Source organism: Gallinula chloropus, assembly GCF_964237585.1.
Source record: "Gallinula chloropus genome assembly, chromosome: 2".
Classification (NCBI taxonomy): Eukaryota; Metazoa; Chordata; class Aves; order Gruiformes; family Rallidae; genus Gallinula; species Gallinula chloropus.
The window spans coordinates 104,618,101-104,633,689 of NC_140086.1; the positions used below are offsets into that span (position 1 = coordinate 104,618,101).

General features: G+C 36.2%; 1 protein-coding gene across 1 annotated transcript in view; it reads right to left on the reverse strand.

Annotated features, from left to right (window-relative positions):
- The window catches only part of CNTNAP2 (contactin associated protein 2), a gene marked incomplete at both ends in the record, with an annotated part of 1,153,104 nt that overhangs the window by 755,234 nt on the left and 382,281 nt on the right, over positions 1–15,589 (reverse strand). The window contains one exon of the mRNA XM_084260050.1: positions 6,456–6,649. Within this exon, the coding sequence (XP_084116176.1) occupies positions 6,456–6,649 (194 nt within the window). The remainder of the gene's footprint in view (positions 1–6,455; positions 6,650–15,589) is intronic.

Here is a 15,589-nt window from a genome sequence, read left to right on the forward strand (position 1 = left end):
AATTTGAAGGTTTAACATAAACAGACAAGTAGTCCTCAGGCTAAGAAAAAGAGATTAGAAAATAATCCTTTAGAATGGAAATGTTCTAGCAGACTGCAGTACAAAGCTCTAATACGTTATACCATTTATTTATTTATTTATTTGCCTATACAATGTCGAGGGAGGGCTTGGACATTGTGTGCCAGGATAAATTTTGTCTTCTGTCGACTTGGTATGCTCTGTGATAGATTAAAATAATTCTGCTTGTGCCTCTGGAGATAGCCTAATACAATTACAAAATCTTCCTCTCATAAACAGGATGAGTAGTTTGCAGTGAGGGAAAAAAAAACCCAAACAAAAAAACATCCCATCTGATCAGATCCATACACTGTCAGTGTATCTTTCCCTAAAAAATTTTATTTAAAACTGTAAGAAAACTCATAAACATGTTTCTGCTGAAAGTAACGTAAACTGTCTTTCTTCCTGCACAAAACCTGTGATTTCAAGGATTCTGAAGTCAAACATGTTTCAGCAGGTCTTATGATCAGGCCATAACTTCATATGTGAAATACCTTAGTAGAGTCATATCAGCATGCATTTTTGGTATTTAGAAAGCTTTGAATTTTAATTAACATTATGGTTCTCCCAATTTGGTGTTAATCCCAGTATTCCAAAATTTTAAAAGCCATCAGATCTTCTGTCATTTTACTACAAATCTGTAATTTGTTAATACAATGTGTGGATGTGACAGCATTTGGCATAGATACATTTTGCCATGATATTTCAGATAGTCCCAAGTGTGCTTGTCTAACTGTGTTAAAAATTTATACAGTTTCTCTTAACCGATTCCATACAGAGAAGGGATTAGGAAACAGGCTTCATCAGGACAGCACTGGTATTTATCCGTAAAGTTCTTTTCCTCAGGGTTTCTAAAAATTCCTTGTCAGCAACTGCCTGAAATTCTAAAGGTGCCCTATCAACACTGCATTATATTTTTTGACATAATAGCAGAGGCTATTATGTTAGATCTATAAAAGAGTTTAGCTTCACTACAGAAAAAGAAATATTTTCCTGTATCCATACCCTTTGAATAACGGGCCCTCAATGTATAGGTTAGCAATGTGCACCAAGTTCTGAGACATATTGACTTTGGTGGGAGTTACATCACCTCGTCCACTCAATACACCCATAAAGGTGATATTGGCTATTGCAAGTGAATGGAACAATCTTTATGAGATAAAGACATGGGAGACAGGAACTCCTGGACATAACAGCCAGGTAAACTAAAGCGTAATGAAGTTATGAAAAAGCACACAGGAGATTGCAGGAGAAAAAAAAAAGAGTTTGTTTTTTTTTCTTTTCACATGAAGGAAAGTTAAAGTTTGGGGGAAAGTGTGTGTGTGTGTTGGGGGTGTGTGTGGACTTTTTCCTACTAATAAAATACCTGTAAAATTAAGAGCCCATAAAAATGACACTGGTCACCTTGCACGCATTGCTATGGAGACAGCAAGATATGAGACATAAACATCCTCCCAGACAGGATAGGTCAGGGCATCCTTAAATAGAAAAACAACAATAAATTCACAATATTCCCGAAAGATTTCAGGGCCTTGCTATAGCCACTAGTTAGAACTTTTCCACTAATATATCAAACCATGCTGTCATGTTTAAATAGGTCTGCACACTATCTGATATTCTAGTAGCAGCCCAGTAGTGACAAATGGTAAGTCCCAGACCACTCTAATCACATTTCATATTTTTGAAACACTCCCACAACTGCAAGTTAATATAATGTCATATAAACTAAATTATTTTAATAAAGATAATTGAATTCAATGGAAGCACTTGGCGGTGAAGGGGAGGGGGCAACAAATCTGGGCCCAAATGCACATTAACCTAGCAAATCTTTCTACAATGTAAGTTTCCACTGAAGATTTTATGGGGTAATCAGAAAAAAGGAGGGCACCAAATGCAAGAGCTCTTTCATTGCATCCTACATTAATGATTAATTTAGGGTCATGGGAATAAGTTGGCTTTCAGGGAAAAAGCAGTGACAGTTTTTACCATGTAAGTATTTCTTGCATTTCCTAATGGAGTGGGTGCATGCTAGAATTTATTCATCTTCACTTGTAGTTGCTATATGCAAATTACTGTAATCTAAGACACATGCAGTAAGTCCTTGGTTAGCTGTAAATGATGCTCTGTAAAGCAGGTGGAAGAACCTGGGATGTGATAAGGCTTGCAGATTTTCTCTCAATAATCTAACCAGAATAGCATGTCAGGACATACAGAAAAACTGAGCAGATGGTTCTCACATAATTTCAGCTAGGTAGAGCTGCAGATGATCTACCTAGACATTAAATGTTACTTTAGGTCTGCCTGATGGTTGGAATTTCCAAAGGCACCCAAGAGTATTCGAGACCTGAACTGTCTCACACAGCTTGCAAAAGTTAATCATCCAAGTCACTTGTGTTTCCTTTCACAATGAATTTTGGCTCAATATTACATGAAAATAATCTGAAATGCTGACAGTTCATTTTCCTATGCAAGCTAAATCCACTGTGCTACACCTACTTTCTTCCTTCAGTACCAAAGATAAGCATGTAACTTAAAAGATTGCATTTTGCTAATTGTAAATTGACAAAGTGCCAAAAAAAAATGCAAAGTTCATTTTCAACTTGACTTACTGGATTTCTGATTATTTCACCTAGAAAGGAATAGAATGAGCAGCATTTAAAACAGAAAAAATAAAATCGTGTTTAAAGCCAGTGGGTAGGTAAACTCCTTTCAAAAAATCATTCTTCATAGATTTTACTATGTAATCATTCAATATATTTTAGTAATAAAAATATAACAAAAGCAGGTGTTATGTATAATACAGTTTAATTAAAACTGAAATAAAACAAACAAAATCCCCAGAAAAACATAATTGCTTTCAACTGATGCAGCAGCCACTTGATCCTAGAATAAATTTCTGTGAAAAAAATTTGCTGGTATTTAGATCTTTCACTGATGTTCACTGAGGCTGAAGAGTCAACTACAGAACATAATTTGGAGGTCACATGCAAAGTGTCTGCACTCCACTTTTCCCATGAATATTTTTTTTGAAACTCATAATTACAGTAACATTTTCCTCTACCACAACCTGACTCTTAGACCCCCAAGAACAAGAAAATGAGATAGATTAGAACTGATTGCAAGTTCTACTAGAGTAAGCAAATTTTAAAAGATGATACCTTATAAGACCTCTCTGTTCATGCCAAGGATCTTACAGTTTCCATTAGGAAAGACCTGAATCTTAGTGGTGCTCAATTCTGCCCTTAGAGCTTATAATGTGAGTCATGTTTTTATAAGATGTCAGCATTTTCTTATTAAACCTAAAGGGCATTATGTTAAGTGTGTGCGGCATTTACATCTTCTATCTGAGTTAAGAAATAGAAACAGTATCATATGTAGAATCACATCTGGTATGTGTATTCTTTAGTGAAATAGATACATGGCATTGTTTAGAAATGAGCATCTATAGCAAAACAAATATAGGCTGTGTACGCAAAACACCCCGGTGCATTGATGTATGAAGGGAAGCCTCATGACCTATCAAAATTAGAATCTCAAACTACAATAGCAAAGGTAGGAGAGGTGATCAAAGTTCTCTAGTTGCTAGGCATTTCATGGAAAGAGGCCAAATTCACGCATCTGATTAAAATTCATGGAAATTGAAAATATCCAAAAGCTCGGGGGGGTGGGGGTCAGAAAATCTATTTCACAGAACTTGGAAGCTTACTCTAAGTTCACCTTGAAAGCACTTTCCCCATCACAGACTTCCTGAGAGCCTTTTGATTTCTCTCCTACTTAGGAGATAATTATAGAATTTTTTTCCTCCGTGACTAATGACATACAGGAGGGAGTCACTTCAGCATTTTATGCGGATTATCATGGTTTGTTCTTAACTAGATCTTTGTTGGAAATGATTTCTCCTTTGCTCTCTTTCCAACTCATCTGGCAAGGTTTATTTTTATTTCCTTCTGTTTCCTATATCTCACCCTCTGGCTGTGTCACTTGATATCATAACTGCTTTAGTATTAACTGTTGTTGAACTCTGCACAATTTTTCTCTTTTTCTTTGCTTTCTCCTTTAGTTTTAAATTTATTGTTGTCAGGAAACAATGACACTAGACACGGGGATGATGGAAGAGGAACATTAATTAAAGGCTATATAGAACCTACCTCTTGTGGATAAAACTTCTAAAAGGTACAAATCCAAAGGGAAAGGCCAAATACTTCCTAAAGTATTTCTAAGGGAACCAGAATCATCTGAGACTTTTTAAGGTCATCACAGTCATTTTAGCCAGGAAGAATCTGGATTTAGTAGTTTAAATTACCAAAGCTTGTTACTTGTCTAATGCAGTCAGATCTGGCACTCACAGGTTCTGCTGTTTTTCATTTCTTGTACAAAGTGAAACCAAGAAGAAGATGTGATGGAAATTCTGCACAACCCTTTTTCTATATCAGGGAAGTCTGTCTCCTTGTAACACTACTACAATAGTTCAACAGTGTTGCTCTATACTCAGGCATCTCCCTTGCCTTGGAAACTTATTAAATGTAAGACTTACTAATGCCTAATAAGCACAGTGTTTTCACAATTAAATCAAGGCTCAGACATCTTTTAACAACAGAAGCAACGGAAGCAATGGTGTTTTAGGCAAGTTAGAAGTAGAGTTAAGACCCCCAGTTGTTTATTTTGCTAATAGTTCAGCTTTATTCTTAAAAAGAAAGCTGGGATAGGGTAGCTTTTTTAAAATAAAAATGACAACATCAACGACCCAAACAACCAAAACCAACTAAAGGAAAAAAACCCTGCTTTTCTAGTATTGTAAAAAAATTGCAGGACATAGCAGCAGCCTGCTTACTAAGTATATGCCAAGATTTAGCATTCCAAATAGAAGTAGCAGATGTCTGCATAAATCATCATGTTTTGCGACGGATGGTCAATAACAGATCAACAGTATTCCCCTGGATTCACCAAACAGACATAATTGCTAATAAAGAGAAAAATGAAGTACTTTTTCATGAAGAAGCTTTCAGTAGTTCTGTAATAAGAGATATACAAGAATAAAGACTTTCAACCAAGCCCCAAGAAAGATGGGCCACTTTAGAAACGGTCACAGCTATGAATGAAATAACCAAATCACACATTGCCAAAAGATTTTTCTCTTCAAGGTATAAAGAACAGTTTTTTTTTCCTCAGCCCAACTATCCTATTTCATATATCATTCATTCAGTGAGCTGAATGAATGGTTCTTCATTACTTTAGCGGTTCTTGAAGAAGCTTTTCTACATCTAAAACACTATAAACACTAAAGGCTATATTTTTATATGCATAAGTGGTCTTAAAAGATCAACTTTATAATCAAGCTTAAACATAAGTTCCCCCCTCTCCCACCCTGATGAACAACATTTATACCACAAAGTCTTAAGGAATTTAAGGTAACATCAATGTTTTTCTTTTCACTCCTGTTAGTCCCCCCAACTTTCGTTTCTCCCTCTATCAGAACCCTGTCTGGCACATGGAGGAGGCTGTTTTAATAAATCAATACTGTAATAAAAAAATTACTGCCTTTATGTACTCCACATATTAAATGAGTTTCTCCTATACAGATAAAACCATTCACCTTATGCTCTTGATGTTCACTTTTAATAATAGATCTTAATAAAAGAAGCACCTGACAAAAATGTTAATCTAAATCAGCACATTGTTAAATCTTGTCTGCTTCAACAATATTTTCCTGATGAGGCATAACAGCTAATCAATTTAATTTGGTTTCAGAAAGAATGATAGGATTTTGCTGGTTTCAAAGTATACTTTAGAAAAAGAATAACCATCTGAACTGCTGTGAGGATCGGCATGTTAAGTAATAGCTATCATTATGTCAGCAAAATGAAAGGCTACTGTTTTCAGCAAGAACGAAATTAGTAGCTTATCCATAAAAAATGTAAAATCACAAATTACATGGTTTTGGTAAAATTATTATAGCATAAAACCTCCATTACCATATATATGGAAAAAAATACATACATGATAAAACTGCTCCCAAGCACATATCCATGCAAGAACAAATTACCCTCCAAAGTGTTATGTTTAAGAGCAGAATTTTAAAAACTACTTTTGTGTCTTATATTTACTCCACAACATTAGTAAAAAGAAAAGGCAGGGGAAAGAAAGCCAAAGCATAAGAGACTCATTGAGGAATAGTAATAACCAAAAAAAATCTGCATGTTCTGACAACAACAGCCATCATCCTAAATGGGTTTTGCTAATCCAGGGACAGGCCTCCTGACAGCCACTACAACCTGAAGCATTAGTTTCTCAGCTAAATTCCTCTGTCCTCGCAAAAACAACACTGAAGGGTTGTACAGGGTGCATGGTGCCTAAAACCACAGCCAATCAACTATACGATGCTTCCTTTTTACACTTACCCAGATGTTTCCATCCTGGTGGTATGGTTTCCAGTTTCTCCCTGTATCACTGTAGAGCATCCGATACTGAGTGACCCAGTCAGAACTGCTATACCTGCCCTGAGTCGCAATAGCGCTGATCTGCTTCCTGTTCCCAAAATCCACTTGCAGCCATTGGTAATGATCACTGTCAGATGGAGACCAACCTCCTGCACCTGTTGGGTTGAAACAGAAGTGAGAGATTCAGACACTCTCTTTGAAGTGAACACACTGGGAAGATGCTGATTGCTGGAAGGCAGCCTGGCTGAGAGTAGTATAATAGCAAAAAATCTCAAATGCATACAAGACAAATATGACTGCACAATCTTTTATAAATGAATCTTTAGTATAGGCTTCAAATGTAGTTACTCTGTTGCCTTAATCATTTTATGATATAATTATAATGATTTAATAGGCTGCCAGCTAACGAATCAATGCCTTTATAATGCCTTTACAGTTTATTAGTTCTTGCCAAATTATAATTGTTCAAGGGTTGACCAATTTGCCATGAAATCCTTTGTTAGAGTAAACTGGCACAAATCAATAACAATCTTTGGATTTTGTATGCCTTTTCAATAGCATTTCACATTAAAGAGATAATATAGATAAAACAGGAGGAAATGAGAGCAAGCTCTCTGCTTCCATATGTTTCCCTATAGTATGAACTGAAAGATATACCAGAAGAAATGAAAAAGGAGCAGACACTGCAAGGCTGGATCCAGTTTTGATCTGCTGGGTGTACAAGCTGTCACAGATTACATTGGCAGATGCCTCACAAAACTGTTATTGCTCTTTATGGGTCTATGAATTAACTTGACAGTAATACTATTAACAATTTTTTCTCAGCCACTCGACTACACTGAACTGCTCTAAATAAAGAAGGCCAATGATGCATAGATAAATGTAGTATCAAGACATTAACGCAAGTTCTTATTCTTCTGAAAAAAAAAATCTCAAGGGGTAAATTGTAGTTGGATACTGCAGAGAATTATAAGAATTCTAAGGCAGATATAACAATGATGTATTTACCATAATAATGGCTATCAAGAAATACTTGAAACAACAAAAAAAAAAGTAATGTATTAATGCAAAGTGAAAAATCATTTTCTTTTTATTCATAGCAGACGTTAAGATGCAGAAAACAAAATCTTTGCAGTATTAAAGTGATTACAGGCTGTTGTGGGGTGGTTATTTTTTTTTGCTCTTTTCTGTTTGCTTTCAAGTTTGAACCGGGTACGTGGCCTGGCACACCATAAAATCATGTAGTCTAGACTATGGGTCAATTTTTGCTGGTTTTAATTTCACTTATAGACTTCAGTTGATGTCACAAACCTATCTTGCTTGCCAATTCTCTCCTATACTGCATCTTATATACTCCCATCATTAGGCGGCAGCATTGCCTCAGTCTTAGACAATTCTAAAACTCAGCCGCTACAGGTGTTATTTGCAGGCCATAGGACATTTTAATGTTGTGATACGAATGAGATCATTTGATGTCATAAGTAGTTGCCTTTCATTGTAATTAAAAGTGTAGTGCTACACCAGTGACATCTAATTTTTTAACATTTTTAAGACTTGCAAAAGATTCTTTGTCCCTGCACTACAGATCATTTATAGCCATCAATATAAAGAGGTTACTTCAGGGGTAGGGAATAGCTGAATGGTATTAAAAAAAAAAAAAACCAAACCAACCAAAAAACAGCAACAAAACACCAAATAACCCACCCTTACTAAAAGCTCTTGCATGTAAAAGTATTCTCACATTCTGAAATTCAAACAATCTCTATCTTTGCAGAGAATGGTAACTGGTCTTTTAAAAACAGAACATAGCTTTTTCAAGAGTACTGTGCAAGGAGACTGGAAATTAGCTCTACATACTGTCCATCTGGCATATCTGAGATTGATGGCACACAAAGGATAAGAATCTGCCCCTATACAGAAGCTACCTTTGTAAAAGGACCCTTTGGTGGCTCAAGAAAAACATAAGGTTCAAAAGTGAGCATTCAAAAATTATTATGAAAGACAGAGCTGAATAAACCCATCAACATAATTTCCTTCAGCAATGCAATTGTTGCAAAAGGATGATATAGTATAGCTGTAAGAAGGCAAAAATAGACATGGTTTTTATGTTTCTTATGCAGGAGATTTACATTAGAATGTTTGATGTATTACGCACATCAAAAACAATTTTAGCTATAACATGACTTTTTTTCATATGTTCATGTTATTGAGAAAAGACTTTGACCTTCTTTAACTGAAAAATATAGTCATTCATTATAAATTGTAACTAGGTTTCAGAAAGTCTTCACCCACAAATACATTGAAAAGTTTATAAAAATTGAGCAGTAACATTCATTTTCCCTTTTTTTTTGATGTAATAAAATGTGGAAAACATTCTTCACATCATGCCTGACAAAACTTAGAGATATGTGCCAGGCCAGGAGATGGAAACAGAAGTATTGCAAGTCAACCCACCATATAACTGTTTCTAATAAGCAAAGTACACCACTTTTAGTCAGTATTGCAGACAGAAGCAAATATTATTTTCTCATTGGTTCCTTGACCTAATTCTCTCGGTTTCACATTTGCCCTGCATCTTTTCCAAGCAAGAAAATAGGTAAGTAGTCAAAAAGATGAAGGAGAAAGATGCTGGATTATACCTAAATGTACTGTTTAGCAGACCAGCATAGGAAGGAAATGGTGATCAGTCTGTACAGCAGGACAGGCACCAACCATTCTTGAGAAGTAGCCTGTGGGGATCATTTTAAAGTTTCCTCTTCCCCTTTGATTCATCAAGCTATGCAGTTTGGGAGAAGTGATTAATTTGTTCATTTTGTTTATGATAGGTGTAACTTCTATCAATTCAATGATCATTAAAATGCTCTCTTTTTTCAGGTGCACGCTCTAAATAAGCTATGAGAAGGTTGGATTTTAAAAAAAAATTCCCCACTGTGAGATCCTTGCAAAAACCCTGAAGTCATTGGAGGAATTTAAGTACGTTTGTGTCTCCATTCACTCTAAGCAGGTACAAAAATATCACATCCTTAGAAATGTGCACATGCTCACAGCTCAGCATATTATTAAGCATTTTGCTGAATAAAAACATCTCCTTCACTGGAGTGAAGAATTGCGTTTGATATTGGACTGGGAAAAGAAGAATTACAGATAAATAAAATATTTAATATATTTTGCCTTTCAAAAGGAGTGGTGAATTTGGAAATCAAACCAGATTTCCACAATATGGCATTATTTTTGAAATACACATACTTTTATGGCCAATATATGCATTTTGACATTTTACGACAGAATAATGAATTAAATTTATGGAATAAGCAAAATGACATCATGTTAGTACTTTTCAGTGAGCATTACTTCATAGTGAAACTGAAATTGTATATTATATTTGTTGAATAAACAGTACTCACAGTACTATCCTTCATACCTTGGTGTGTTTATTTTTAATGGTTACAGGCTATATTCTGACTTGTATGCATTGCTTGCATTTTTTCTTATGGCAGAAAACCAGCACTAGATATGTGTTCTTTTATATGATACCCTGTTTTACTTCATGTACTGCCTTTTAATGCCAAATGCCACAATATACTATGAAATAAATGCAAGTTACAAAGTGTTGGAAAGATATTAGAACTGCCAAGTATTTAAATAATATTAAACACATGCATATAATGTAATTTACCTCCATTAAACCAGTAAGGAGCATTTATGGGTCTCTTTGGTAGTAGAGCTGCAATAAATGCACTTGCAGACAGTATCTGTTTACTGTTTTTATCTTTGTGCTGTTCCAGAATTTGATGTGATTAAACATATTCACCCACTCAGCGACCAAAATAAATGACTTAGTGACATTAACCAAAAGAGTCACTGAATACTTTTATATATATTGAACAGTACTCTACACCACAAACAAAGCAACTAATTTCAACTTGAGCAAGAACATTTGATATCAAAAGTACATGAAACTTCAGTAGTAGATACCAGAGAACTGTAGGTTCATCAATGGTAGTCAACACTGAGCATGTGGGCCACATGTGTCTGTGCATCCAAGAAACTTTGCTGTGCAGCCTAAATGTCTTAATCAGCAAAGCCAGCCAGAGCACTCCTGTGACAGAAGATGGCTATGAAAGGTTTCATAAAGCTTTACTTTCAAAACAAGCTACAGAATGTCGTTTGATCTGCTCCCACTGCAGACTGAGAAAACAATGTGTGATGGGTCTACACTTGGTGATGCAAAAGACACATAAAACCATAATGAAAATGCTAAAAACTAGTAAAACTTGAATCTTTAAATGATTTTTATCAAATCATGACAATTGTGAACAAACAGTATTAACATCATTACAAGGAGAGTTGAAGTTCAAAGATTTATTTTTTTGTAATTATGAAAATTGCGATGGCTTTCATGCTTTTATTCTACAGGCTCATTCCGCGCAAAAGATAGCAATTAATATATTTCTAGGAGTATAAAGAATTCAAGTCAATGTGAGTCTATTTTTTCAAAATTTCATGTACAATTTCTTCTTTATAGGTAATTATGAATTTCAGCTTCCTATTGAAAGTGGAGCGAGCTAGTTTCCATTTACTGCACACTTGGGAAATCCTATGTGATGAATTAGCCTTACCTTCTTATCTTTCCTCCCTGATAAATTATCAATAAGCAGCAAAGCTGGGGTAGACTTACAGATTTTAATTTTTTGTCTGAATTGTCATATGATACAGAGCTTACAGATCTATAAGAAGGGAAGCTCTGATGATTTTTTAACATATCTGCTCCACTTCATTTAGAAATCTTTCTTTTGAAAATTTGGCACTTTCATCTTCATTCATGACTGAAACTGGAAAGATTAATTTGCATTAGAAGAGTCCACTCTTGTTTTAGTCACATTTCTTCATTCCCTACTTCAAATCACAAAGTAAAATATGTCAGTACTGCAGTAAGTCTAGTTTTCTACTCTTTTCAAATAGTTATAAAAGGTTTCAATGACATGATTGAAAGGATGGGATCCTTAGTCATAAATTTAATTAGAAAATAAACTACGAAAGCTATAGATAAAAGGTTTAGAATTTGTTGTAGCTGTAATTAAAGGAATTATTCTAATCATAGAAAAGTTCTATAGCCTTTCAGCAGGAAAGCAAAAATTATTTTTTATAATTATGTCATAATAACGCAAAACATTCTTAGAGTTTAAATCTGCTTATTTATATGGGAAAAACACAATCCAGTCTTTCAATGAGAAATAACACTTTCTAGGTCACTGCAATAGCAGGAAATCAATACTGTTTGATACCCAGCTATTTTCCAAGACATTGCTTGTCATTCCTCTACATGAAAGATAAATCAAGACAAAAAGAAAAACTTTGAAATACTGAGATAATTCATTCACTGCACTTCAGAGAAAATACGTGCAGCCATTTTCTACAGCATCCTAGAAAACAATATAAAAGACCCAAACTTCTAAACAGCATAAATCTAACTGCCATGTTAGTCACCATTATACTTAAGTAGGACATCAACAGTGGTTTCCATTTTGGTTTGCCTTCGTCTTTTTCTTCATTTTATCACTGCAGATAAACTATACAGAGACAGTAAAATATTCACCTTTACAGAGAATGAATACTACGATAGTATTGAGTGGGTTTAATCTAGATTATTAAATACTTTTTGCTTCAAGTTGTCTGTCACAGTTTTTCATGGCTGGCTCCTGGTGGACAATGGGGGGAACTGTAGGGGTGGCTTCTACAAGAAGAAGCAGATAGAAGCTCTCTGCAGGCCCAAGAGTAAACATCACCCAATTCAAGGCCAGAATCATTGCTGACCAATCAGCAATAGTCATAGCATCTCTGTGAGTCACTTTTAGGGGAAAAAAAAAAAAGCAAGCCAGCAGCATTTTGCCACCAGAGGAGGGAGTGAGAAGATGTAAGAAATTGTGTAGACACCAAGGTCACAGAAGGAGGCAGAGAGGAGGCGCTGCAGGTGCAGGAGACAAAAATGCCCCAGCAGCCCATGGAGAAACCCATGGTGGAGCGGGTGTCCCCCCATAGCCCATGGAAAATGCCAAGACCCCACCTGCAGCCCATGGAGAGGCCCCACACTGGAGTAGGTGGACACATACACAAGACGCTGAGACCCATGTTGGAGCAAGCCTCTGCCAGATCTTGCAGCCCACGGAGAGAGGCAGAGACACAAAGATGAGCGAGGGAGAGATCCATGCCAGAGCAGGTCTGCCTGGCGGGAGAAGGGGCTTGTGACCCCATGGAGGACCAGGCTGGAGCAGTCTGTGCCTGAAAGACTGAGACATGTTGTGATTTATGACTGTGCACTGTAGTAGTGACCCACAATGGGGCAGCTGGTGAAGAGCTGAAGCCCTGTGGGAAAGGACTCATGTTGGAGAAGTTTGTGGAGGACTGTCTCCTGTGGGTGGGACCCCACGCTGTAACAGGGGAAGAGAATGAGGAATGAATGCCACCCCGGCCAAGAAGGAAACCAACTTGTGAGGAACTGACCGAAGCTCCCATTTTCTGCAGTCCTTGTCCCTCCCTGTGCCACAATTGGGGGAAGAAGGGAGTAAAATCACAACTAAAGTGAAGTCTGCTAAGAAGGGAGGGGTAGGGGGAGGTGCTTTAAGATCTGCCTTCTAATTATCTGACTCTGGTTTCACTGTGTGTGCAGTGCAGTGTAATAAATTAGAGTTTTCTTTACTTAATTCCATGTTGAGTCTGTTTTGCCCGTGATGCTAATTGCAGAATGATCCCTACCTGTCCTTATCTAGACTCCTAAGCCTCTCAATATATATTTTCTCCCCTGTCCAACTGAAAAGGGAGTGATAGAGTTGCTTTAGTGGGCATGTGGCCCCCAGCCAGGGCTAAACCACCCCACTGGCTTAAGCAAGGATCACTTTTCTCTTCAAGTTGGTTCAAGCAAGGATCACTTCTACCCTGTATTAGTTAGATCCCTGTAACAAAGACATTCCAGTCTTCCTATAGGGCTCCACTTCTAATTACAGCAATCTTTTGCTGATATTGACATGGATAAACATTTTTAATTTCCTTATAATAACCAGCATGCATTTTTATATTTATTGTATCTATCTCCTGTTCTAGCTAAATTTGGATTTTTAATTAATTAATTTTAATCCCTAGCTTTACAGTAGGGATTTGCTTTTGCATGTTTGCAGAGCTCCTCTTTCGCACACATAACAATAGTGATGGAGTAGCAGACAAGGAGGCCATGCATGATGCTGATGATGGGTAAATAATCAACATTCTGCTTCAGAGGAAACAAAGGCTGATGTTTAGAAGGCATTCCATATTGAGAAAATAGAAGTATAATTATAGTTACCCTCCTTTTAAAATTACCTGTGTTTATTTTGGAAAAAAAAATTGTAAAAAAATTATTTAACTTTTTACAAGAAGGAGGGAAAGAACAGAAATGATAATGACTATATTTCTTCTTCTCCAGAATTCAGTATTAGAATTTACCTGAAATCAAACCGTATTCACTTAAAACTGGAAACCTTCCCCATGAGTTTCAATAGCAGCTTTCCAGAGGTGCCATAAGAATTGTGTTCCAGTAATCCTTGAACCTGTAAATTCCTTACAAAATACATCTGATAAAATCAATTTTGCTGAGGTAGCAGAAGATAGGAAAGATACAATATTCATTACCCAAATTAGTCCTCCATCATTGCAGCTGAAAGGCTAAAGTAGCAGACCAGTCTTTACAATGCCCATTACAAGTCACACAAAGCATATTTTTTTCTTGCTTTAAACCATGCAATAGTTTTATCCTTTGTTTTTTTGTGTGTGGTTTTTGCTTGTTTGTTTATTTTGTTTTGATTTGGTTTGGTTTTGAGTTTTTGTTGGGGTTATTTTGGCGGGGGGTGAGGGGATAAGGATAAGCCCATATTCACTTTAGTAAATACTTTTTGGACATTTTTAGACTTCTCCACTACTAAAAATAGACGGGAGGGGGGATGGATAGACCCTAATTATATTTTTAAAAATTATTTCATTTTAATTTAAAAAACAGAGAGTTAAGAGTAGAAATAACACAAGGGATAAGTAGTTACCAGGAGTAGTTATCAGTCCACACAGATTTTAAAAAAAGAATATTAAAATCACTATATTATTTTTTAAATCCCAATAGATGTTTCTTACAGTAAATGCAATTAATTAAATCCCTTGATGTAGTGTCTGCTTCTTAATATTCACTGCTTCCTAGTATATCTTAACTGAGCACAAACCACATATGTTGGAATGATCAATCAATCTGCCCTGAGAAATGGTGGTGATATGTAATAATAAAAATGATGCAAAAGAGATCTCACTGTTGTCATACAGGGTTGTCAAACTCAAAACAGGGGGAAAAAAATTGTAAGCCCAAGGAGTTTCATATCCTGAATCCGCTGTTGGGGAACAAACACTTTGCAGCTTTGGTTATTTTAATGAACACATCACTTTAAACTATGCCTTTCCCATCTGTTCTGCTTTCTAATTACATATGCAAAAAAGAAACTCATTCACAACTGCATCCTAATGGAATCTTAAACAAAACTTGGACGAGATTTAAATATCTTGTACACATCATCTGTATTCAAGCATTGAGCAGCTTCTTCTCCATGAGGTGTTTTCTTGTTTCTAGACAGAAAGTTGAGGCAAGGCAATGGATCACTGCACACTGGCATACAAACCCTTTGCATACAAAATAACCACAGTGGCATACAAAAGACAAGGAAGAGAGTGTAGAGATCCCCTCTCCATACACCCTCTTTTCATTTACCATTACACAAATCTTTCAGTGTATGTTTATGCATTGGAGCACTGGGGTTTTCCTAACAACTCAGGTCATATTCCTGGCAAGAACTAGCAAGTGTATAGAGTTTATGGATAGCACACACTGCCTCTGCAGTGTCTCTGCTCAGCAATCAAGGCCTGATTAGCAGATTTTCATCCAAGATTTTAATCATTGTCAGATCAGGACTAGCGCAGTTTTACTGACTTTGATTGAATGACATTTACAGCACTTTGACATCCAGATACAAGCTCATTATGACACTTCTGGTGGTTCCCTGTAACTGTGTTGATTCTTCCTTAGAAAG